Source organism: Mycteria americana, chromosome 19, assembly GCF_035582795.1.
Source record: "Mycteria americana isolate JAX WOST 10 ecotype Jacksonville Zoo and Gardens chromosome 19, USCA_MyAme_1.0, whole genome shotgun sequence".
Classification (NCBI taxonomy): Eukaryota; Metazoa; Chordata; class Aves; order Ciconiiformes; family Ciconiidae; genus Mycteria; species Mycteria americana.
Genome location: NC_134383.1, coordinates 4,561,882 through 4,587,253, shown reverse-complemented (window position 1 = coordinate 4,587,253; position 25,372 = coordinate 4,561,882). Strand labels below are relative to the sequence as shown.

At 48.5% G+C, this 25,372-nt stretch overlaps 1 protein-coding gene and 3 non-coding genes across 4 annotated transcripts; all 4 read left to right on the top strand.

Moving 5' to 3' along the window:
* The first annotated feature begins 1,811 nt into the window (after window positions 1-1,811).
* Window positions 1,812-7,277, top strand: HSPA8 (heat shock protein family A (Hsp70) member 8). The gene is made up of 9 exons (XM_075521059.1): window positions 1,812-1,967; window positions 2,865-3,074; window positions 3,587-3,792; window positions 3,888-4,040; window positions 4,141-4,696; window positions 5,016-5,218; window positions 5,548-5,746; window positions 6,036-6,268; window positions 6,804-7,277. The coding sequence occupies exons 2-9, from the start codon at window positions 2,870-2,872 to the stop codon at window positions 6,987-6,989; spliced, it is 1,941 nt and encodes a 646-aa protein (XP_075377174.1). The 5' UTR covers window positions 1,812-1,967; window positions 2,865-2,869; the 3' UTR covers window positions 6,990-7,277.
* On the top strand, window positions 4,856-4,946 carry LOC142418935 (small nucleolar RNA SNORD14). The gene has a single exon (XR_012778453.1). It is a non-coding gene; the product is annotated as a small nucleolar RNA SNORD14 (small nucleolar RNA).
* Window positions 5,366-5,462, top strand: LOC142418936 (small nucleolar RNA SNORD14). The gene has a single exon (XR_012778454.1). It is a non-coding gene; the product is annotated as a small nucleolar RNA SNORD14 (small nucleolar RNA).
* On the top strand, window positions 6,362-6,458 carry LOC142418937 (small nucleolar RNA SNORD14). Its single transcript, XR_012778455.1, has one exon. It is a non-coding gene; the product is annotated as a small nucleolar RNA SNORD14 (small nucleolar RNA).
* Window positions 7,278-25,372: the final 18,095 nt, after the last annotated feature.

Here is a 25,372-nt window from a genome sequence, read left to right as displayed (position 1 = left end):
CCTGTCTCTAACCTTGTACACCCAGGTTCCAACGCCAAACTACGCCTTCTGCCATCACCCAAAGGTCCCGATTCGGATTCCAGCCCTGTGCGTGGCAGATCAACAATAGGAGCCCTAAACCGTTGCTTGACACGAGTGACTTCCCGTGGGTCAGCACAGCCACCGCATCTGCCACAGGAGCCAGGGGGCACCAGAAATGCTTTTTCATGCAGTTCTTACCCCCGACTATGGAAGTTCCTTTGCCCCTTTTCCCACTGCATAGGGTCACAGAGGCTGGCCAGGATACGGGTTTTGTGTAGCCCTCCTCCTAGCAACTCCCTCTGACTCTTCCATGCAGCATTTTATGCCATGTAAACATTGGATGCAATTCACAGCACTACTGCTAGGGCCTGGCCTTATGTGATTTATGACCTCTGATCAGCTTTCAGCCTAAAGGCGCTGAGACCAGCTGAATGGTTGCGGTTGTCCATCTGCTCGCTTGATCCCCAAGGATGCTGAGCAGCCACAGTTTTCCACTGTTCAGAGCCTCCATTTCCTTTCCACTGAAGTAAGTCATGCTGAGAGCATGCAGCAAGCAGCACTGATGTATGAAGGGATGTTGTGTTATCCCTTAGCTTGGTTTGGTGCATTAGCACTGATTGTGGATGAGAAAAATTTAAGATGGACTAAAAAGTAGGACTGGGGATGCTGTGGAGGCCGGATTCTGCTCTGTGGAGAAACCCTAAAACACCGCAGACAACATGGTTTCCTCTTCCTGGGCGAGAACGAGGGTGTGGGGGAGAAATCAGAGAATATTGCCTTTTGCCTTGTTAAACAGAACACGGAGGATTAGAGCAGCAACGTGCTGCTGGTACAGATTATCGTACCGAGAGAGGCTTACTGAAGCGAATGCTGTAGGAAGCCTTTGGGAAGCGTTAGGCAACGGGTTGTGAGCATCAAAACGAGGAATGCTGAGGAATGCCATCATTCCTCTGGGGACAGAGGGTGACCGCCCAGGGCTCTGCCCCAGGGTAGGCCCCTTGCACCTCCAGCTTTCCTATCCGAAAGCCAAACGCTCCTTTCTGGCTGGATTCGTTAATTCTGGTGTTAATTGTGTTTGATCCGGCATGGTTGTGTGGAGCGGTACCGGAACAACGCTGCCGCCAGCCCGCTCCGAGCGGCGCAGCCTGCGGGACCGCGATCGCGGGGGGGGGGAACCAGCGTTCTCGCCGCTCCCGGGGGCACGGAAGCGGCCCGCTGGCGGGTGTGCACGGCGGCGGGGCGGCCCGGGAACGATGGCGGGCCAGGGCCCGCACACGGCGGGGCCTCCCCGCCGGCCCCGCGTGAAGCCTCCATTTTGTGCCCCCCGCTCCTCCGTCCCGCAGCCCGCCACCCTCTATGCAAATGATGCCGCCAGACCCGCGATCTGATTGGTCATTCCCAGCCCAAGGCGCCTTCTCGCGCCTTCCCCCTCGCGCGCGAAATATGCAAACGAGCCTCCGGACGCCGTGTTGCGATTGGCTGCCATTCGCTCTCTAGCGCGCTTTCTCTGCCCCCGCCCCCTCCTTCAGCCTACGCTCGTCGGTGTCGTCACCTGCATGCGGCCGCTGGAGGGCTCTCATTGGCTCCCGCGCACGCGAAGCTCCACCTCCCGCCCATTGAGGGCGGGGGACGAGCGTTGCGGAGCGGTGGGGGGGGGAGGGAGAGGGGAAAGCGCATGAAGGTTCGAGAATACCGGCCGGCCGGCGGACACGCCCCCTTCCTGTGTGCGTCACGAAGGGTGCGGGTTCCGGCTGGCGCTCATTGGCGGGAAGGGCGGCGGAATACGCGAGCGGATTGGCTGGAGCGGAGAGAAGAGGCGGGCGCTTCTGGAAGGTTCTGAGGGGGTATATAAAGGCGGCGGGGCGGGCGCCGAGCGGTCTCATTGAGCAGCAGTCTTTGCGGAGCCGTTTCTCTTGTGCGCGACCGGGCCTGTCAGCGCCGCTCAGGTAACGGGGCCCGCCGGTGTGGGGAAGGGGTGGTGGGCCGGGGGAGGGTGGGTGGGAGCGAGCTGTGGGCCGGCGAGGGCGCAGACTGAAGGCGCACTTGCAGCGGGAGGGACCGTTGTGTGCAGGGGATAGGGCAGGGTTGGGGGGCGGCGGAGGCCTTTTTGGCGCTGCGGCGGTGGGATTTTTCCTTTTGGTGTGGTCGTTCTGCAGAGCTTTGTGCGTTGTTGCCTTTTTTCCTACTAAATGTGATCTAATGGTGATTTTTCGGGTTTCTCACCCCTTGTTCTCCTGAAAGGGCTGGGGTGGGGGAGTACGGGGGGGGGGGGGGAGGGGGAGGAGGAGGGATAGAGGAGACTAAGCGCCCATGTTACCTCCCGCCGGGAACGCCTCGGGATGTGTGTGGGAGGGGGGAGAGGTGGAGCGGTGTCCGTGGGGCGGATGAGCATGCTGGGGTTTGTAGTCCGCGGGGGGAAGGAGTGGGGTTGCGGGACTGCCACGTGGTGGGGGGGGCCGAGGGCTGGGGGACGGCGCTGCGTCTCCCCGATGGGTGCGGAGGGGGTTCGTGTGGCAGCAGGACTGGGGCTGTGCCAGGCCACATGGCCTGGCGAGCTCGGCCCACGCAAAGCGGGGACTACACTTGCTAGCACCTAAGATGTCCGCCTCCGACCACGTGATCGCGGCCGGGCGGTGCATGACGGGAGGTGGAGTCCCAGGCCATGTGCTGTACCACGTGGTTAGGCCTTGCTCTACCGCGGCTGGAAACCAAGTGGTAGAGCTTCTAAATGCATTAACTGCGCAAAAGAGCAGTTGCTGGTAAAACGTGGGATAACAGCAATGAAACATTTTAGTCTTGAGTTCAATTTCGCAGTTCAATCGTCTTTTTCTTTTTCTCCTCAGACAAGATGTCGAAGGGACCAGCTGTCGGAATTGATCTTGGCACCACCTATTCCTGTGTTGGCGTGTTCCAACATGGGAAGGTGGAAATCATTGCCAATGACCAGGGTAACCGGACCACGCCAAGCTACGTTGCCTTCACAGATACTGAGAGGCTGATCGGCGATGCTGCAAAGAACCAAGTTGCAATGAATCCAACTAATACAGTTTTTGGTAAGGCTGCAAGGTTTGAGTACTTCATGTACAGAAGCTTAGCATGGTGATGGTAGATGTTCCCTGGTTGTAAGAATTACTGATAGTAGGGTTAAAGCTTTGTCTTGAAAAATCAAAGCTCCTAATTTGTTTTTTGTTTGAATAATATAACTGCATTATTAATAGTTAAGCTTTTATTATCTACTGGGAAAGTACATACTTTCCAGTTAAAAACTTGTGCTGCAGGTTGTTTTTGACAGTGATAAGTGGCCTTGACTAAGTGTCTCGGCCTAATTTTTAGATTACACTATGGTTTATGGTACAGCAGCTGTAGCATGGCTGTGAGGTGATACTGACGAGTGTGTGCGTATCCAAGAGGTGAAACTTAGCAGTGCCTGCGGCTGGGTCTTGACAAGGCAGTAATAATTCTAGGTTAAGTATAGTGTTTAGGGTTTTGTGCATTGTTTTTTAGGAAGAGCTTAATGTTGTTTGTGAATGAACATACTTAATATGGCCAACTGATCTTTTTCCAGATGCAAAACGGTTGATTGGGCGTAGGTTTGATGATTCTGTTGTGCAGTCTGATATGAAGCACTGGCCTTTCACTGTGGTGAATGATGCTGGCAGACCAAAAGTCCAGGTCGAGTACAAAGGCGAGACAAAGAGCTTCTACCCAGAAGAAATTTCTTCCATGGTTTTAACCAAAATGAAGGAAATTGCAGAAGCATATCTTGGGAAGGTGAGGTTTCGGACTTCAGTAAAACGTAATTAATTATTCTGTATGTGTAAGTAGTTAACGTACATAGCTGACTTTTTTGGTTGCTTTTTTTGTAGACTGTTACTAATGCTGTAGTGACTGTACCAGCCTATTTCAATGACTCTCAGCGTCAGGCTACAAAAGATGCTGGAACCATTGCAGGGCTCAATGTACTGCGAATTATCAATGAGCCAACAGCTGCCGCAATAGCCTATGGCCTGGACAAAAAGGTATGGTATGGAGTGATTACTGTCTCTGGTGTCCAACTAGTAAACCTACTAAACTAGCAGTAGAATGAATTGCGCTACAAAAATTGATCTCTTCTTCCAGGTTGGTGCTGAAAGGAACGTTCTTATCTTTGACCTTGGAGGTGGCACCTTTGATGTGTCAATTCTGACTATTGAAGATGGCATCTTTGAGGTGAAATCCACTGCAGGTGACACTCACTTGGGTGGAGAAGACTTTGACAACCGCATGGTCAACCACTTCATTGCTGAATTCAAGCGCAAGCACAAGAAGGACATCAGCGAGAACAAGAGAGCAGTTCGTCGCCTCCGCACTGCATGCGAGCGTGCAAAGCGTACTCTGTCTTCTAGCACGCAGGCCAGTATTGAAATTGATTCTCTCTATGAGGGTATTGACTTCTACACATCCATTACCAGAGCTCGCTTTGAAGAGCTGAATGCTGACCTGTTCCGTGGCACCCTGGATCCTGTGGAAAAGGCCCTGCGGGATGCCAAACTCGACAAATCGCAGATCCATGACATTGTGCTGGTTGGTGGGTCTACTCGTATCCCAAAGATTCAGAAACTGCTGCAGGATTTCTTCAATGGCAAAGAGCTGAACAAGAGCATCAATCCTGATGAAGCTGTGGCTTATGGTGCAGGTAATGACAGAAATTCACATCTTCTGCATGTGAAAATTGTTGGGTGGTGGTGTTAGCAAACCCGGTACTATCTGAACTAAAGTCTCAGTAGTACTGGTGTAGGCCCTAGGTCTTCCACCTGAATGAAGCTTTTCAAAGCAGTAAGAAGCTTCCTTTGACTTGCAATGATGAATCAGATTCCAAAGCCATTCGTAGTTTCCACCAGAAGTCTACTAATGATGGCCAAAACCTTCCTTGGATGTCTGAGCGAGCCATGGACTTAACTGTAGTGTGTGGTGTATCTGTTGCAGGGCTCTTAACAGTTTTTCTCTTCCCCCAGCTGTTCAGGCTGCTATTCTGTCTGGAGACAAGTCTGAGAATGTACAGGATCTGCTGCTGTTGGACGTGACTCCTCTGTCTCTTGGTATTGAGACTGCTGGAGGTGTCATGACAGTCCTGATCAAACGGAATACCACCATCCCCACCAAGCAGACTCAGACATTCACTACTTACTCTGACAACCAGCCTGGTGTGCTGATCCAGGTAGGTGAGCGGCACTGGGGTGAACTGATAGTGCACTCGCATAATCGCAAGACCCTGTCAATGCTTCCAGTGGTTGATACTTGAAGTAAATCTTAGGCCAGAGGTCTAGCGTTCTTGCCATCACAAGGGATGCTAGTAAATACCTGGTTGCAATGATGAAAGTGATTCCAAAGCCATTCGTAGTTTCCACCAGAAGTCGAAAGACTTGTGTTGGTCCAAGTACCTTCCTTGGATGTCTGAGCGACCATAGCACTTGAGGATAATACCCCATTATGATTTAGTAATGTGTGGTCAAACTTATGACTTAATTTGCTGGTTCTTCTTACTAGGTATATGAAGGAGAACGTGCTATGACTAAGGACAACAACTTGCTGGGCAAGTTTGAGCTGACCGGTATTCCCCCTGCTCCCAGAGGTGTACCTCAGATTGAAGTAACCTTTGATATTGATGCCAATGGCATCCTGAATGTGTCTGCGGTTGATAAGAGCACTGGCAAGGAGAACAAGATCACAATAACGAATGACAAGGGTAAGGATCATGTGTTCCTGAGGGTGGAAGACTGGCTAGCTGCCTAAGTTTGGCTTGTCAAACTCTGCCTTTACCATCTAGACTTAGAACTGTGAGCCTTGTTTTCAGTGCAGTGATCCATGAGTTTCTAGGAAGGCCCATGAAGTGGTTTAAGATGAGGGCACCTGGTAGCCTATGGACCCCTGCCTGCCCAAAAGTGTAGATTTTGTAATGTGTGGGAAGCTGTAATCCTGTGCTAAAAATGACTGGCTAGAAAACCACAGTCTGAAACATTGCTGTGTTTCTGCAGGCCGGCTGAGCAAGGAAGACATCGAGCGCATGGTTCAGGAAGCAGAGAAATACAAAGCAGAAGATGAGAAGCAGCGTGATAAAGTGTCTTCTAAGAACTCCCTGGAGTCTTACGCATTCAACATGAAAGCTACTGTTGAAGATGAGAAGCTCCAGGGCAAGATCTCTGATGAGGACAAGCAGAAAATCCTGGACAAATGCAATGAAATCATCAACTGGCTGGACAAGAATCAGGTACGTCATATTCCATGTTTGGTCAGTGTTTCCTTCTAGTGTCTTGCTGAGCTACAAAGAAAGCTCAAGAGGAGGATGGAGGAGAGCTATTGGTTGCTGTGATGAAAGTGATTCCAAAGCCATTCGTAGTTTCCACCAGAAGTCGAAAGACTTGTGTTGGTCCAAGCACCTTCCTTGGATGTCTGAGCGACCACAGCTGGCAAGCATATTGCTTTCAATTCCTCCTAATTCAGGCTGGCTAGCTTGCAAGTATGACCTTCTCTACCCTTAAATGGGGTCCTGTTGCTCTGGGAGCATTGTAAGCTCTAGGAGTGATTTGAGGGAGTCCTAAATTACTGGGTTGTTTTTGTTGGAACTAGACCAAGCAGAAATACTCTTGCATCTAGCCCAATGCAAGTCTGACTTGGTGGGGCTGAAAACAGGCTAATCGTAAGTCCAGACTCTTGAAATACATAAGCCAGGTAGTGCTGGTTAACTTCTGGACTTGTATGTGCTTAGTGAGAGCAGCAGGTCCTGAGCTTTTGTCCTTTTCTAGACGGCTGAGAAGGAGGAGTTTGAGCACCAGCAGAAAGAGCTGGAGAAGGTGTGCAACCCCATCATCACCAAGCTGTACCAGAGTGCGGGAGGAATGCCTGGTGGGATGCCTGGCGGATTCCCTGGTGGTGGAGCTCCTCCATCTGGTGGAGCTTCTTCTGGACCAACCATTGAGGAGGTGGACTAAAGCCACTGGGAAACGCATTCCACTAGCAGTTAGTATTGGAGGACCCCCAGGTTGGGGGTTAGATTGAAGGACCTGAACCTGTAGGCACATCTGGGTATATTTTGCCAGATTAAAACTCCATAACTGAGCTGCTGTAAAAATAAAAAAAAAACCAACATTTTCTGGGCATTTTAAATACTTGAACATGTGCGCAGGAGGGGAGATGAATACCATTGCACTTTACAGTACTGTAAACAAGTGGAAATGCAATTCATGTCCTAAAGAATAAAAACTATTTAATGGGCATCATGCTGTTTGTCTTCACTGTGTTGTATGTATGGGCTAGTTTGGAAAAAAGTGAAAATAAATTTAATGGTAAATGAAAATTATATACATACTAGCTGAGCATGTTCTAACCATGAGTGTTAATGCAAGGTTCCAGGTTGAACTGCTTCATGTCTCCAAAGCCTGAGTAATGAACTGAAGACAGAATTGCCTGTATTCAGAGGACAAGGTGACACAGGCAGCATAGGCTTGGCTTTGCTTTCACTCAAGGATTTATAGAGCTTTTACACCATCCTAAAACCATGGGCTGAAGAATTAAAATGGCTTTTAATTCCGGCCTAAAGCCACAGCAGCTTTATCCGCATTGTTTCTTAGCCCCTCCCTTTAGCTGCAGATGCCTGCAGATGCCTGTAATTGCCAGTCCAAAGCTGGCTTTGCTAGATGGCCACAACACGCAGTTAGGAGAGCTTCAGGGAGATGGGGTGGTGGCTGGGAACCAGGTGCTGCTTGGGCAGGACAGAGGAGAATACCTTTCCTGTGTCTGTGTATACATAATGCTTACAGGATGCTAAAAAAAAAAAGGTAGTAAGCCTTCCTTTTAAGGAAGTGGTAATTGAAACTGACCTCACCCTTTTCAAAAACTGGTAGCATTTTCAGAGATGGACTTTTGGAGCTAGTTACCATTAACCCACAGCAGGAGAGCATCTTTAAAATAGGGTACAAAAATACAAAGTGGATAATCCTTCTTTGGTCCTGGAAGCGTTTATGAGCTCACGGATTGACCCTGCCTCGTGGGAGGGTGAGTTCAGGGGTGGCTCCACTCGGAGAAGTCATTGCTGGCTGGGGAGGTGGCTTTGGGCAGTTTTCTTCAGCAATCGTAAGCAATTATGTTGCTTATTATATAGTATTTTATTAGTATATGTATTGGTGCATCTATATAATGTTATATACAGTACCAGCAGTATGGCTCCCAGTGAGCGTGGCACAGTGGAGTGGCAATTTTCATTCAGTTGTGACTCTAGACCATAGAAATTAATCACTATTATTATATTACTTATTATATATAGAGGGATGATTCAGAATAATTGGCAGTTCAGTGCTGGTTATTTTTTATCTGGGCTCTTCATGGGTTAAAACACTTTTCTCTCTTCCCTGAGTAACTTCTTTCTCAACATTGGAGAAGAATTGAGGGGGTTTTTTTATTTTAACAGCAGTGCTTAACCAAAGGGGAAAAGTGATGCTGTGATAGCTGAACGCTGCTATTGCTGCCTCTGCAGCGCACTGTGTAATGCCTCTGTGTGTTATTACAGCAGGACAGTCCTGCTTACCTACAGGTAGTTTGGATCCTTTTCTGGATCAGTAGCATGGTAAAAGGGAGACTGCCCACGCTACGTCCATCCTGCAGGACATTGGGGAAAAAAGTCTTGAGGCGTAATCCAGAGAAAGGCGCACTGTGGGTGCTGCAGGATCTTCTGTGCCGTGCCGCGCCTTTCATTATCACCTCTTACTTTCCTGCCTCTTGGGCAATTTTCATTAAGTTGTGACTGCAGTCCATAAAAATCATCACTAGAATAGTTCAGTTGGAAGGGACTTAGAATGATCATCTAGTCCAACTGCCTGACCGCTTCACGGCTAAAAGTTGGAGCAAGTTGTTAAGGGCATCGTCCAAATGCCTCTTAAACACTGACAGGCATGGGGCGTTGACCACCTCTCTAGGAAGCCTGTTTGAATGTTTGACCACCCTCTTGGTAAAGAAATGCTTCCTAATGTCCAGTCTAAACCTCCCTTGGCGCAACTTTGAACCATTCCCATGCATCCTGTCCCTGGATCCCGGGGAGAAGAGATCAGCACCTCCCTCTCCACATCCCCTCAACGAAGTCACCCCTCAGCCTCCTCCAAACTAGACAAACCCAGAGTCCTCAGCTGCTCCACAGGCCATGCCCTCCAGCCCTGTCACCAGCTCTGCTGCCCGCCTCTGGATGCATTCGAGGCCCTTCACATCCTTCTTAAATGGTGGGGCCCAGATCTGCACACAGTACTTGAGGCGAGCCCGCACCGACGCTGAACACAGCGGGATAATCGCCGCTTTTGACCGGCTGGTTATGCCGAGTCTGATGCACCCCAGGATGTCGTTTGCCCTCTCGGCTGCCGGGGCATGCTGCTGACTCCTGTTGAGCCTGCTGTCAGCCAGCACCCCCAGATCCCTTTCTGCAGGGCTGGGCTTCAGCCACTCCTCTCCCCATTTATTACTTGTGCTCAGCCTTACTCCGTCCTAGGTGCTGGATCCGGCACTTGTTCAGTTTCATACCATTAGTGATTTCCCAGTGCTCCAATCTATCTAGATCCCTCTGCAAGGCCTCCTGTCCCTCAAGACAGTCCACGGCACCTCCCGGTATGGCATCATCAGCACACTTACATGCACTCACCTCTTGCCTCCAGATAATTGATACAAATATTGAACAGACCCAGAACTGACCCAAGAATGGAGCCCTGAGGAACACTGCTAGCGACCGGTCACCAGCCAGATGTTGCCACCTTCACTACAATCCCTTGAGCCCTGCCATTTGGCCGGTTCTTCACGCAGGGCACCGTGTACCTGCTCATCTCACAACTGGACAGCTTGTCCAGAAGGACACTATGAGGGACGGCATCAACAGCCTTTCTAAAATCCAGAAAAACTACATCCATTGCCTTCCTTTCACCTGCCAGGTGGGTGTTGTGGTTGAACCCTGGCCGGCAGCTCAGCCCCACCCAGCCGCTCGCTCACTCCTCCCCGGTGGGATGGGGGAGGGAATCAGAAGAGTAAAAGTGAGAAAACTTGTGGGTTGAGACAAAGACAGTTTAATAGGAAAAGAAAAAGCCGTGCACGCAAGCAAAGCAAAACAAGAATTCATTCACTGCTTCCCACAGGCAGGCAGGTGTTCAGCCATCTCCAGGAAAGCAGGGCTGCATCACACGTAACGGTGACTTGGGAAGACAAACACCATCACTCCCAACGTCCCCCCCTTCCTTCTTCTTCCCCAGCTTTACATGCTGAGCATGAAGCCATGCTGTGTGGAATGTCCCTTTGGTCACTTGGGGTCAGCTGTCCCAGCCGTGTCCCCTCCCAGCTTCTTGTGGCCCCCAGCCCACTCGCTGGTGGGGTGGGGTGAGAGGCAGAAAAGGCCTTGACTGTGTGTCAGCACTGCTCAGCAGTAACAAAAACATCCCTGTGCGATCAACACTGTGTTCAGCACAAACCCCAAACACAGCCCCATACTAGCAACAGTGAAGAAAATTAACTCTGTCCCAGCCAAAACCAGTACAGCGGGTGACCTTAGCATGGGACAGTGACTTAGGCAGGACTGTCCCTTTGCGACCCCATGCTGTCTGCGCCTGCTGATTGCAATGTCATTTGCATTGCCAGGAGGGTATTATAATTTCCTAATAATAACTGGGGAATAACTGAAACATTAATTGCACTTTCTCACAAAGTAGGGCGGGGGGAAGCACCGTGCTGTCGGATTAATGTTACACTCCAGCGTTTAAATGCATTTCAGCTTGGGGCATGCCCTGAGGGGGCTGGCGACCCGGGCAGCTGGCCGGCGCTGGCGGCACTTGGCCACCAGATGACAGCACCTGACCACTGAATGGCAGAGAGGCAATTCATTTCGGTTGCCCCCCCCAGGTTTTGAATTAAATCCCCCCAAAAGGTTCATGGCATTTAATGCCGTCCGTAGCAGCATCTCTCATTAATAGTGTGTAATGCCTTTATTGCCATAGGGGACACTAAATGCAAATGGTTTTTGGAAAGTGGTATTTTAAGGTATTTTAGAAACAGCAGCTTAAGCCAGCACAGTTTTTATAGGAGGGCATTCCTAGGGGTTGTCGGAGCTATGATTTAAAATTACCAGTCTTGTCAGGCTAAGGGATGAGGTTTCACGGTGCAAATTATGAACAAGCATGGGTACAGGCTGAGGGTCAGGCCGCGGGGATGTGAGACGGACAGGGGGAGAGAAGGGGCTGCTGCGGGGTTCACAGTCACACCGGCACATGCACGAGGGCATAGGCAGTTTTAGTGAAGTAAATGAATGAAAACAGTGTCAAACTTGTGAGTTTTTACATTCACGACAACAAAGAAGCCTGAAGAGTTGAGTGCAAAACAGGGGAACTGTTTTTAGGTTAACGTACGGCTAATTTGAGAAGTTCTTGAATTCAAGTTCTTTCCTTTTCTTTTCTTTAAAAACTTGAATTCAGTTTTTTCCTTTTTTCTTTGTTAAAAAGCTTAAATTCAAGATTTTTCTTTTTCTGTTACAAGTGTTTCTCAATTAGGCACAGGCTGGGTAATAGGTTGGAAGCCTCCACAGCCGTACCTGGTGAGGCTAATGCCAAGGGCAGCCACCTGTGTGACTGTCGCGTTTCTCTGCTGTGTGCTGGTAATGCTGCTGCCCTGGGTGCAAGAACAGAGGCAAAGAAACACATGCAGGTAACATCTACACGGCTTTATTTTGTGCATCTTTTGAGAATCTTGTTTTCTTCCAAAGTGGCAGGGTATTCAGCTGTATTTTCTTTACCGATGAACAAGATCTGTCTCTGTAGGGGCAAAGAGAAGCAGCAATGCTGCATCTGGCAGTGACAGGAGAGCTCTGCAGGAGGCAAGCTCCCCGTTCAGGCTCCCAGCTTTCCTAACTAGAAAGTTTTGCAGCCAAGCAGCTATTGCAATGGCTTGATCTTAGGCCTCAGCTCCTGTGCCCTGTGATACACCTATTTCTTTCTTGTAAGCTCTGTCCAGTTATTCCCCTGCTCTAAGGGCTATGAAAGAGCTGGCCACATGAATCACCTCCTTTGGTTACTGCCTTACTGGAAAGGGCAAAGTTAATTCATAGTTTATTTAGGGGGCCTCAGGAATTACCAGGGTTTCATCTCCCTGGAAAGTCTCAGCGGGTTGCTTCTGCCAAAGCTGTTAGGTTGCATTAGTCCGGTAACAGTAACATTGTAAAGGAAAAACCATTCGTTTTGAATTTAGCATTGCAGCTTCCCACTGGAGCCTCAGTGGTGAGCAGAGGACCTTTTCCAAGTCTCTCTGCTTGGTATTGAAATGCTGAGGCAATAGTTCTCCTGCATGGTTTCATACTGAAGTGCAGCGGGGTCTGAAATGCTGATATCCAGGGGCAGCCTCTCCCTGCAGCTACTCTCAAATGCTTTAGGACTAAAGAATAGTCAGTGGAGTAAAGTCCAGTTAAACTGACATGTATCAATGACCAGTGTTGCCTGTCTTAGAGGAAAGCATGAAAAATGTCTCAGTAAATAGGCTTAAGGAAGGGTTTTTACTTGATATTTCATCAGAAGAGGCTGAATTTGGTTCTGCTGAGGAGGAACCCTTGATTCTCCTGCAGGTAACACAAACATGCTGCACTTCTTCACAAGACAGGAATTAGCTTAAGGGTTTGTTTTACAAGCTCAGGAGTCTGCTTGGACACTGCTGACTGCTTTCCGGGTGCCTTCACCAAGGTGAATTAAATCTTTTTTCCTTTTCAAAGTGTTTTGGTGTCTGTTTTCAGAGATAAAGAGTGCTGTGGCTGTTTTGTAGAAGAGGCAAGGAGTATGTTACTGGCTTGCCCCTGTAAAAGCTCCTGCTTTGGGGTATTACCAAATTTCTCGGTGTGTTTGTGAGAGAGCCAGAGCCAGAGTGCATTTATAAAACTGGAATAGAGGTATGAGCCTAAGTTTGGGCTTGAAGGAGATTCCTGCTGGAGTCAGTGACCCAGCTGGGGGAGAGCTTCATTCTTGCTAACCGGTGGGAAGCTGAAGCTGGGGTAGAGGCAGGCTGACTTTCCCAGCAGCCCTGTCAGCCCTGTTCAAGCACCTGATTCAGCTTCTTGGAAAACCACAGCCCAAGGGTTACAGAGGGAGTCCAGGAGCAGAGGTAAGAAAAAAGCTCTGGGTTCCTTGTACAGCTTTTTCATAAAACATTAAGTACTCTGCTACTGAGGGAGGGAAACTGTGTGTGGTCTGGGAGTCAAACTCGGTTTATTTCGTACACGTACTGCAAAATGCAAAGAAAGGGAGCTTTGAAGAAGCTTTCACAGTTTCTTGAAGAAGAAAGCATTATTGAAAGAGTTTATTGGGATTAAACACTCATGTTTTGCAAGTAAACCCAGGTTTATAATCTGCAGTAGCCTTAAAGATAATTAACCAAGCTGTGCTTGACTTTCCTACCTTGGAGAAGAGGGAACTCCCTAACCCTGAACAACTGCAAAGGTGCTGTTAACTCTTTCAAATAATCCTTAGGAACCCACGTAAAGAAAGAAAAGAATAAAAACACCTCAGGAAAAGTGAGAGCTGGGTGTTCAGTAGTGGGTGGCAACAGCTGGTTGTAAGGAAAGGGCATGAATCAAAGCTGCGATTTGAAATTGCCGTTATAGAAGGGCTTGCTGTAAAGGCAAAATGCAGCTAAACCAGGAGACCAAGCAGCCTCCTCACTGCTGAGCCTCAGTATTTGTCTCTTCTTTCTGGTCAAGTGCCTGTTTTTTCATCACACGATTGACTCCGTGGCTGTTTTGTTCAGGCTGAAAGCCAGGAGCGCTTGCTGGAGGAGGTAGTCAATGCAGAGGTCCTGGGGCCTTGAAAAAGCAAGGATTAATAGGTTTGCTGCCTTTGAGCTGTGCACCCAAGTCAGCATTGAATAAAGGCTTTTGCTAGCAGCTAGGCAGCCAGGCTGCAAAGCCCGGGCTCCCAGCCCCTTCGGGGTGCCTGGCCGGGAAGCGGGGTCGAGGTCCCTGCGTGCGAGTAGCCGGCGGCAGCTGTCTGGGCTGTCTGGCACACGGGGTGGAGGACTGGCCGCTCAGGTGGGAACCCCCAGGTCCTGCAATGCAGAGGGCTGTGTAGCCCACGCTCCCCGTGCAGAGCAGTGTCTGAGCAGCAGCCGTGGGCAAGCTCCTGGGGTGCCCCAATTCCTGCCCCGACTGCGCTTTCTGGGGGTCAGCCTGGAGCCCTGCGGCGGGGCGGGCAGCTCTGCTGGTGCGTGCCCCCCTCTTCCTCAGATCAGTTGATGCCTTCAGTTTCCAAGGCTCTTTCCACTAGCTCTAAAGGATAATACAACCTGTGGCAGAGGGATGCAAAGGCATACATGTCATGGGCTGGTTTATGAGCTTCGGCAGAAAATAGAGCAAACCTCTGGGCATATCTGCCTGCGTTTCATGTATCATGTGGGATTCTTTGACGTTTAAAAGCAGCAACAGAGCACCTAAGCCTGGTATCTGGGAGCAAGGTAAGGACAATCGCCCAATTTGTAATCTCTGCCCCATCACTGGATTTATTAATAACACTGCCTTTAGTTAGCAGACAAATAGGTACGCAGCAGCCCTCTGCTCAGCCCTCCTTCTCCCCTCATGCTTTTTCTGCTCTTCTTCCGCTATCCCACATCATCATCCCTTTTCTGTCGATTTTCCAACAATGCCTAATTCTATTATTTGGAATGATTTCCCACCGGGCGGTAGTTTATTTCTGTCATCAAATCTCTGATGAAATCTTTAGACATGAAATATTTAGCCCGATACCAACAAATCGCACATAGTGTTAACGTGTCACAAGCTGCCTGGAGACAGCATTAGGCTGTAATTTGAAAGTGAGTGAAGTGATAATGCCATGCGCGCTGCTTTTGTGAGCATGCATCAATGCATCTTTTGCCAGGGCTAGTCATTGACAGCAAATCGACTCCCACTAATAGTATGTGGGAGGGTGGCAAAATTGGAGGTGATGCAGAAAATAAAGCATATTGACCAGCCAACTGCAGCGCCTCAGTAGCCTTTAATCTATTATTGCCCTTGATGGGGATGTTTTAATGCAACTTTACTGTCAATCGCATTTATAGTCGCACACTCTGCCTGCTGGGGAGCACTGTGAAAATGGCAGAACTTGGATCATGCTGTTGCTTAGAGCTCATAGTTATTGATTGTGGCCGGGCTCAGGAGTCTGGGTTATAATTATTTCATTAAACCATTTAACGGTTATCAAATATGAACCCTTCTACCACTCCATTTAGGAAATGCAGCGAGCTTTAAGTTTTATTGCTAATCCATGTTGATCTTATTTTTCTTAAATTGTCCGATGCTCCCAAGTGGTCGCTGTTCCCCTGCCAAGGCTCTCTGCGTATTGATCCCGGGAGAGCCACTCTCAGTGACGCTGGCCTCTCACGTGGCACAGGGAGATGGGATTATATGTGAGTGAGCCTGTGTTAACAGATCATCCCAAATAATAACTGACCCTTGGTCCCCTCTCTGACCTGTTTTTGCCATGGTGGAGTCACTCCCAGTTTGCTGGTAGGGATGCTAGAAAAGCTAGAAAATCTGCTTTATACTGCCAGCCCTGTCTGGGGGGAGAAGACTCTCCCCAGAGAGTCTTCCCTTATGGAAGACATTCCGTGCCTCAGTTTCCCATTTGCCCAATGGAGTTACTTGCTTTTTTTCACTCATTTGGGGTTTAGGGATAAAAAGGGCAAATTATTATGACCAAAATCCTCCCCTTATTCAAAGACAGGCTGTTCATGCCTATAAAGGAGGGAGGAAATTCCCCTTCCAAAGTGTTCTTGATTTTTTTTTTTTATGAGAATGAAAACAATTATGTTGTTTTTCTCATATAACCAGAGTATGGCTGCATCCCACTTGGTCCCAAATGTTTGAGACAGCCTTAAAAGCACGGTAGGCAAAACACAGTCTGTCGCTGCATCTCTGACACTGAGCGCTTGCCTCTCTTCCCCGGCTGTGTTATGCTCGACGTGGCAGCTTAGAACACCTTGTACTGGTGTAACAGGATTGCATGGGGGCATGGCAGAAACAAGGTGATTTTGGGGAGCTGCTCTTGGTTCCTGAACCTCTAGAGGTGCGAGAGCTGTCCCCGGCACTATCTCTGTGGGCTTTGGGCTTGTTTTTCTATTAAAGTGGGCCAAGTCCTCTGAATTCCTCTTCATGTCACTTTTCCTCCCTGTGAGTGGCGGATTAAGCCAGGGTTTAATTCCTGTAACTGGAAAGCCCCGTAGGAATCAAAGGAACTGTAGAAATCCCAGGGACTCTCATCAGCTGCCCTGGGGCACGCTCCTGCTCTCTCTGACACCCGAGTGCCTTTCAGAAGTCACACAGACCTCATGATTAACATGTGGAAAGACTGGATGAACCCGGGTCTAGGGGGATAGGGAGGCTTTGAGGAAGCGTCTCGGTATGCATTTGTATTCCGGATCCATTGAAAGCCTGTATTCATTGGCACCTTTTCATTAAAACACTGGCTGCTCTGGAAAAGCTATATCTTAATTTGAACAAACTGATTCCTTTTTTCTGTGGGCAGGCGATACAGTTTCTGCAGAGTCCTTTATCAGTATTCTGTGCTGCCTTCTGGCAGCTGCTCATTTTATGTTGCCTCAACCTATGCTGACCTCATTTTCTATCACAGAGCAGTGAAGGATTTGGTAAAAATTAGTTATATTAGTAGCTCCCGATACAGCCAGTTTATTTGTGATATGACAAATATTTCAGCCATTAGGATCTTTCCATCTCTTAGCAGCTTAAATGCACTCACTTATATTCCAAATCACTGCTTAATTTAAAAGCCTATTTGTCTAGATTGTTGCAGGCATGAAAAAAAATGCAGAACACTTACCCTTTCAAATAGGCCTGTAGCACAACCAGAGTTGTGCCTGTGATTGGATCTCCCGCTCCATAACTTTACACTCGGCGAAGCCACAGACTAATCACTTAGTGCACAGCAGAAGCACATCAATTCCACGGAGGAAGGGCGGGTGCGACGCCGAAGATGCGGAGGCTGGCTTGCTGCCTTCTCCCTTCCGTGCAGTGATTCACCGGCCGTGCCTCAGTTTCCCCACTGGCCCAGCCAGGACGTGGAAGGCATTTGCTGGCTTTCTGGAGCCGCTCAGTCGCCCACCAGTTTGGGAATACTATATGTACCAGTGCAAGAAAGTCACTGCAGGGTTAGGGAAGGGCAGAAGGGCTACAAAGCCACCCCTGACAGTCGGTCAGGGTGTTTCAGTGCCTGCTAAAGCTATCTCTGAAGCCTGCCAGCTCCTGGCTACTTGAAAAGAGGTTTCAGCTCCACGGGGGCAAGCAGGCAGGAGATATGTGCTGGTTTGATACTTTGGGAGGGGCTTCCATGTTTCCTGTGACCCGAACATTCTGTAAAGTAAATAAACCCATGGCAATGCCTCCTGTCTTCAGCCTTGTTGGCCTCTTCTCTCAGTCCTGCAGTTCAAGGAGGGAGGGGAAGGTGCGACCGCAGGGAAGATGCTGGGTTGCCCCGTCCCAGCTCTGTGCCTCCTTTGAACTCCTCCTAGCATTCAGCAGGCCATTTCTCCAGGCTTTTTTTCCACACCCAGAGGCCTAAATGCTTCTTTTAGAGACTTGCACGTTTTTATTTGTTCGAGATAACATCAGGATGTAACTCCAGGGTTGCTTTTAGGAATGCACTGTCTCTTGCAAAGATCACAGTAAAATCCCAGGAGCTGCTGACACTCCTGCTGTCTGAAGGTGGCCAGCTCTGCTGGACAAGCCAGGCTGCCCTTGCTTTCCCCCCTGTGTATTCCCCCGGGGAACTTCTCAGCTCCCCTTTGACATTTTTCTTCCACCCAAAGCCGGGGAGCAAACCCATGCTTCCCCCCCTGCCCTGAGCGCCTGGCCACTGAAAGTCATTACAGGACCAGAGTTTTCTCTGCCAGCTCCTTCCCCCAGCTACAAGAGGAGCTTTCTGCCTGCGTCCTGCATCGCCTTTCTCCACTGAGCAGCCTCCAGCTCTGGTACCGCTGCCTCTGCTGGTGCTCTGATGGACACGTTTAAATTCTTGGGCCATAGCTGTTTAAAGCCAGCAAAAGGGAGCCCCATCAAAGACTTAGTTGTTTTTGTCGAAGGGATGAGCTCTTGTTTAACTGGCTGTGAAGAATCCACAGGTAGGCTGTGTGATGCATTTGCTGCCTTTTCTGCCACCCCTGTTTTACCCTCCCTGCAGGTCTGCAAACCTTCCTCCCCCTCCCAGAGCCTGCCCCTGGACCTCAGCCATCCCTATTCGGATAAGAGACACTAGACGTTGCCCTCTGACTTGCAGGAGATGAGACTCAAAGACTGGAGTTTATCCACAGGTTAACCCAGTTAATGCCTGCCTCCGGGGCTCCAGCGAGGGAGCCAATTCCAAGTCTTTACCTGGGGACCGTGTGTTATTCCTTCCCCTGTTTTCCCCTACCCTCCTCCCTGTTAGGCAACTGCTCTTTCTGGATCACCCCTTGCAGCTTTGCAGGGCAGATAGCGCTAGATTTGATGAAGTACAGAGCAATGGGAAGCGAAGGAATTCACCAGCTCCAAAAGGCAATTGCTGAAAGTGTCATTTGCTTTTGAGGGAAGGTTTTTTGCTCGTGGCGTTAGTCCCTTTGGGCTTGCAGGCGTTGCCTGCTGCTGATAATTCTGCAGAGCATCCTTTATGGTTGTGAAGAAGTAAGAAAAGGAATTTAAAAGTAAAATGCTGCTCACATGCAATTACTGCTTTTGATTGTGTCAGCTGGGATGTTTGACATCTTATCTAAAGGCAAATTATCTCTAAAAATGTATGGTATTTTATAGTAGGTTATGGCAGAGGATTCTGACTAAAAATAATTATCCTAAGATAACTCAGTCTTGATAAATTCTCCTGCACCTTTCACAGTTAAGGAGTTATGATGGAGACATATTTAATTGCTAGAAAAAGCCACACAAAACCAGAGCAAACTGTAATTCTTGCTTAGTTTCACTATTCAACTTGCAAGACTCTAGGAGTTCAAATGCTGATGGAAGTGTATCGATTTTCCCCTATATTGAATGCTTCCAAAAAAAAATCTCAACAAAAAAACCCAACCCACCTCCCATGATGCAAGTCCCATGGTTCCAATTAAAATCACCTGTTAACCTAAAAAGGTCTCTTTTTAAAAAGGGTTTAAAAGATTTTCATTTAATTGATTCAATGTAAAATGCCCTTTACAATTACCACTATAAACTACTTGTTTCCCACTGAGTAAGACCCAATTTGAGATGTTTATCAAGACTTTGCACTCTTTCCACTCTTCATACTGAGTTCTTAAATTCCTTATTGACAGCTTGCATCTGTCAGCAATGGATATTTTTAGTTTGTTGCAAGAAAAGGTTAAAAGGTTGTAATGGCTTGATTTTGTCTCTGTTGTCTCAAGCGATAAATCAGCTCTGAATGGCCTCGTAAGTGTGGGCAGTGCTGGGTGCCCTTTATTTCAGAACAGTAAAATGACATGATTTAACAAATTTCTTCTTTCCTTCCTCTGAGTATTTCCATAAAGGCAGTGCTGTTTAGTGCAAAGATCACACCCCTCGTTTTTCTTTACTTTTTTGTGTCTTGCAATAAACTTCTTCGCCACTAACAAACATTGTGGCACTGATTAGTTTCTGCTGGAGTCTCTGGGGCTTTGATTGTGGAGCTTACCTAGAACTTTGTCCTCAAAAGGCTCACCCCCTACCCCCCACCCCCAATTTAATTGAGACGAGTGTGCTTTTATTAGAAGACAACAATTTGTTATTGGAACACGTTTGCTATCTCACTGTGCGTACAGACCACGGACACTTTATTTTTTCAGCTGGGTAAGGTGAGACAGGCAGAATAGCATTGGTTTTGCAGTGCACAGAGTACATACGTGTCCCCTCCTTGTATTTTAGCTCCCAAAGTCTATCAGGGGAGAGTTTATCCATCCAGAAAGCCACAAACTTTTTGTGCCTGAAAGCTGGATGGTTTTACAGGCAGTCACCCCGCCCTGCCCCATATTCTAAGAAGGGGACCCAGACCCCAAGGCGCATCCTTAACATAAAGCAGAAAGGCCACAGAAATTATCTGGCCACCCAGGGAGGAAAAGCAACTGATGGAGGGGAGAAAGAAAAGGGTCGTAAAAAAGGATTCAGAAATCGAAGCCCACCTTGCTGGATGTTTTGAGGAGGCAAGGGAGCCTCGGTGCTTGTTAGCCTGGGAGCCTTCATCTGGGGAAAGGCAGTTTTCCCCTTGGGTTGAAGACTTGCAGCGCTCTGAGAAATCAAGTCGTTCCTATAACAACAGCTCTCTGGGCCTGTGAAATACTAACATTTTAAGCCGCAAAACCCCCTACTTCACAGTTTTACACCACGGGACCCTTTGAGCCCTCCCTCGGGTTTCACGCAGAGACAGGCACCAGGGAAGAGTCCTTCGGCAGAGCTGAGCTGGGGATATCCAGGGGATATCCAGCTCAGCTGTGCTGCCTGTCTCCAGGTAGATGCTGACAACTGTTTTTTTTCCCCAGAAAAACCAGCAGCTCCTCTGGGCTTGCAAGTCCTTTGGGCACCAGAAGGAAAGAGATTTTTCTCCCTTGCAGTCAGCATGGTTTGAATTTAGCAAATACCAGCCCTGCTTCTGAGGGATGCTCTAAACTCACAGCCTTCACGCTGTTAAGCCAAGCCCGCCAAGCTGCTGTTCCTCAGCCCCAGGGTGCCAAACCTTCACCCTGCCCACCCTGTAGCATGCATCCCAGCGAGTGCCGGCACCGGGTCCCCCCGGCTCCCCGGGGTGTGTGCGTGGGGACGTGGGCCCCACGTCTGCCCCCGGCTCTGCAAAGCGCAGCCGGGAGAGGCTTTTCCCCTGTAAACCCATTTGTGTCTCCATTAAAGCAGGCGCTCTCAGCCGAAGGAAAGCCCTTCCATTCGGCACCGTGAGCGCTTGCAACTTGTACATCTCCCCCCCGCTGCCCCGCATATAACAGCCCGCAGTGCAAGTACAACCGCATCTCCCTTCCTCAAAAGGGGGACTGGCATTTCATGCAGTTTGCTCTGGCTGGATTTCAGCCTTCCCCCAGCATTTTTGGGGTGTTTGGATCTAGCTTTTCTGCCCAAATATTATTCTCAGTTAGTGTGTGGATGTGAGGTGTTTCTTTTGTTTTTATTACCCCCTTGTTACAGAAAAAAAAGCAGAAATAACGTGTCGTCAGCTCCAGGGAGCTGCAGGTAGACACACAGCAGCGCCTGAGCTCTGCTCTCCTTAGTCTGACAGTACTTTAAGGCAGGAGGAGATTAAAAACAGGGTAAAAGTTGGAAAAACTGGAACTGGCTCTGCTCTGAACGTGTGCCCACGTCCAGCTACACCCTTCAACCACCCTCTATCACCTTTGGAGGATAGGAATGAGTATGTGGGTTTGCTTGGGGTGTGCCCACCTCTCCTGACCCAACCTGCACATTCCCAACGCAAGGATGCAGGCAATGCTTGCTGCGTACATCAGGAGCAAGAAGAAACCTGCCGGCCGCTGCACGGAGAGTGGGGCATCCCGGAGGAGCTGTAAGCACTGTATTTTTCCTTTCCTCTGGACAGGCTGTGCTTTTTGGGGCTCGCCTGGCAGGGCGGCAGCTCGCTGTCGGTGCAGTGTGGGCTCACTCTCGCTGCGGATAACCGGAGGGCTGAGGGGGTGCCAGGCTGTGGAGACGGAGCAAAGTGGGGTGAAGCAGGAATGCTGTGTGGGTGATGCCTCAGCCCCCTGAAACACTGGCCTATCTCCTTTCTACGGGTGGGGAAACTGAGGCACAAGGAGAATTTTTTTTTCCCCACCCCTAAATGCAAGCAGTGACTTGCTAAGGCTCTGAGAGCAGGTCAGCCAGAAGCCCAGGTATCGATCTGAGATCAAACTCTGTCTCCTCTCTCTCCTCCAAAAAGGCCATGTTTGTGCTGCTCAGCAGTAATGCCGCAATTTCTTTTTAATAAAATACACTTAGAGTCACCTAGCGTGCTAAAACCCAGCCCAGCGCTCTAACCTAGGTTTGCTGCTAATAAGAAAGCCTCATAAATTACCCCAATTACAGTTTCACAAACAGAGAGTTTGTTTCTACACTTTCAATCAAAACTCTAGCCAGACCGGGGGAGAGAAGATGTTAGCTTACAGCCCCTGACGCAGACGTGCTAATTACAAACCACAACAGGTTAAAGTGTCCAGCACAAAGGTGATAAGTATGGGTGTAATTATGGGTTATTGTAGGAGCTTAATTAGGATAGCTGTAATTAGCCTATTTTTCCCAATCTTCATTTAGCAGCTAACAAAATCAAATGGAAAATATTTTAATTTAAAAGGCCTTCTCGGCATAGGGTTACTAGAAAAGACTTAATTACTCATTGATAACTATGAGGTGGAGAAATCACTTCTTTTGTGCCAGTAGTAATAAAAAGCAAGGCTGTTAGCCAAAAAATAATACCCAGCAGGTTTAACCCTGGAATTTATGTTTCAGTCCACGTAAAAATCTGGGAGTCCTCACCTTTGGTGAGGACTTTACTTGAGTGAGGACTTTAGTGAGGCTTAACTTGCAAACTGGCATCTAAACCTCCAGGGAAAGGTCTCGTTTCTCTTTTCTGGGCTCGGGGGAGGCTGAGCACCGGCAGGGAGAGCCAGGGGTCCTGGTGCACCCCAGCTTTCCTGGGTGCACCAACAGGTATCTCCATCTGCTCGGCCGTCAGAGGCTGCTTCAGGGACATCTGAGCGAGTTTAAACACCAGGGCTTGAAGCTGAGTTTCCCTCTTCCTAGCAGACCTACAAAGGAAAAGGGGAGAGAATTGGCAAGTTTTAGGAGGGAGGTTTCTGGCTGTGGGTTTAGCAGTAAAGGGACAGAGAGAGGTGTAGTTTTTAATTCAGGTGCCCAGGGCCCAATTAAGTCCTTCTTCTGTTTGTATTTGAAATATTTGTGCCGTCAGAGCCTCCTTAAAGCTCTGAAAGTGCCTTGGTGCAAGTGGCAGGCTGGTGTGCTGATGGCAGTGTGAAAAGCCCTCTCGCTGCCTGGTGTGGGATCTCCAGGCTCTGGACAAGGAAAAACTGTGGAAATGCTCAGTTTCCTTAAGTTTAAATAAAATAACCAACTCCTTGATCACTGCTGGTGTTGTGGGAACAGGGCACAACTCATAGTCAACATGTCAGGGTTTTGGGGTGTTGCTTTTTTTAAAGAAACCCCTCCTGCTAACATCCCTGTGGATTAGGTTGCTCATTTACTGGGCTTGAAAACATTTTCCTGTTCACAAGCTAAACAGATGAGACTCTAAGATTCCTCTCTTTCTTGTTCATTTAGGGGTGAAAAATTGCCAGCAAGAATTCAATTAGCATCATATCTGCTTAGCCCGGACTGTGCTGAGGGCCTTCCTATGCCCATACTTTCACTGCATCGTCTTCACAATAGCAGCATCTGCTTTATTATGAGTTGCCTAATTGATTCTGAAATGCCCAGTTATTACATGTTAACAATGTCCTCTAGGGTGAATAGTTAGCGGGAAAGGGAGGGGCAATCACAAAGATGTTTTTCTTCTGTGTCTTGGACCTCCTTTCCGAATTAAAAGCTGTGGCTGACCTATTGCATTGCCTTCTTCACAGAAAGGTCCCTAACTTCTGGACCTAACTTACTTGCAAATGCTGGTGGCAAATTTTCCTCTGGAAGTTTGGTTTTGATTTTTTTTTTTCCCCCATCATTAGAAAATACATATTCAACAATGTCAGGAAGGCTTCTAAATGGTGTGGAATGGGCTGACGTGTTACGTGAAAACGAAAGTCACCTTTCATTTTTCCTGATGGTGTATGAGACAAGCTTGGGCAGGCTGGCAGTGAAAGGCAGTATCTTTCACTAGCTCAGCAGATAGAGTTACAAAACCTGGACACCCTTTGAAGCTCACAAACCTTTTCTCAAAGAACTCTATACAAAATTCAAAGCCGTTGCTGCTTTGGTGGGGGTACGAGGTCAGCAGTAAGATATTGGTGTCCTGTAGGAATTGTAAAAATATCCTGGCTTTTCCTTCTAAGAAAATAAGAGGGTGTTTCTCTGTGCTGAGGAATGAAACTTCTGATTAGGTTGGCATTGCTGATATGAGCATCTAAAAATCATGGTGATTATGGGAGCAGGAACTGGAGAGGAATTCAGGAGCCAGGCTGTCAGATCCGTCCCTTTCCAGGTGGGAAGTGCAGGGCACGTTCGGGGCAGGGAGACGGACTAGATGTGCTCTCGACCTGGCTGCCAGTCTTACTTAATACAAAGCTGTTTGCACAGCTGGATTATCATTTGAGCAGTTTTATTGCCATAATCTTTGCCAGTCTTATAATCTGGCTTGATTTAAACTTGCACTGTAATTTCTGTCTTCATTTATAACGACTGCAGAGACACCCTTGTTCTTGGTGGTGTTTGTGGCTCTGAGAGTGCGTGTTGTGCTCGGCTGGGTGGTACAGGTATATCCACATTGCCCGTTGCCATTTCAGGCCACGTCTGTCCATGCTCTGTGTTATTTCACATCAGTAAAAAGCTCACTCCAGAAGCAACACACGTTGCCCTTCTTATTTGTGCTGCTGCAGAAGAGGAAGAAATCTTCCTGCACCTCATGACCCCTCCCGGTAGCTGCTTCTCCTGCATGATGCTATAAGGGCCTCTACACTTTGTAAGCATCGCCCAGGAAAAATCAAAGTGTCAGATTAGGAGAGAACTCACAGCAATGCAATGGCAAAACGGTTCTTGCTGGGAAACATAATGTGTGTTTCTTATGGAAGCTGGTTGTTCATGGAACTCCAGTTCCTTATCGATTTACCTCTATATCCCCTATCCCTTGTCATGCCGATAGCCTCGCTCCTCTCCTGCATCCCTCATGACCCTGCAATACCTCCTGGGCAGGGAAACCTGATGCCTTAGGAAAGCAGATTAAAACAGCAGGGCCAAGTGTGGACCTGGCCAGGTTCTGTCTCTATTTGCTTCCATGGGCCCGCAAAGGGTGACACATGAAGTTTTATACGAGCCTTTGTCATTTAGATAAAGGAAGTAAGGGGGCTCCAGAGTCTCTCTAAATTCACTTAGATGTCTTTTGTAGGTCCTTTGCTGTGGTCTTCAGGCAACACCTATTCTTTTGTGTCAAATCCCCTGCAGTTAGTAGCTATGAAAAAGTGTTAAGAGTTAAATCTTGAGGCTGATGCTGAAAAGTACAGAGCACCCATGAGAGATATATATGTATGCTTCATATCTAAGGAACTGAAGCACAGAGACACCAATGTGTGCAAGTCTAAATCCTGTTAGTCAGAGTTAGACCCCTCCGTCCTTCGGAAGACCAGACCAAAGCGGCTTGTGCAGGGT

Coding starts and splice junctions, on each gene's coding strand:
- HSPA8 (XM_075521059.1), top strand. CDS start 2,870: ATGTCGAAGGGACCAGCTGTCGGAATTGATCTTGGCACCACCTATTCC. Junction 5,219..5,547: donor AGCCTGGTGTGCTGATCCAG/GTAGGTGAGCGG, acceptor TCTTCTTACTAG/GTATATGAAGGAGAACGTGC. Junction 5,747..6,035: donor CACAATAACGAATGACAAGG/GTAAGGATCATG, acceptor GTGTTTCTGCAG/GCCGGCTGAGCAAGGAAGAC.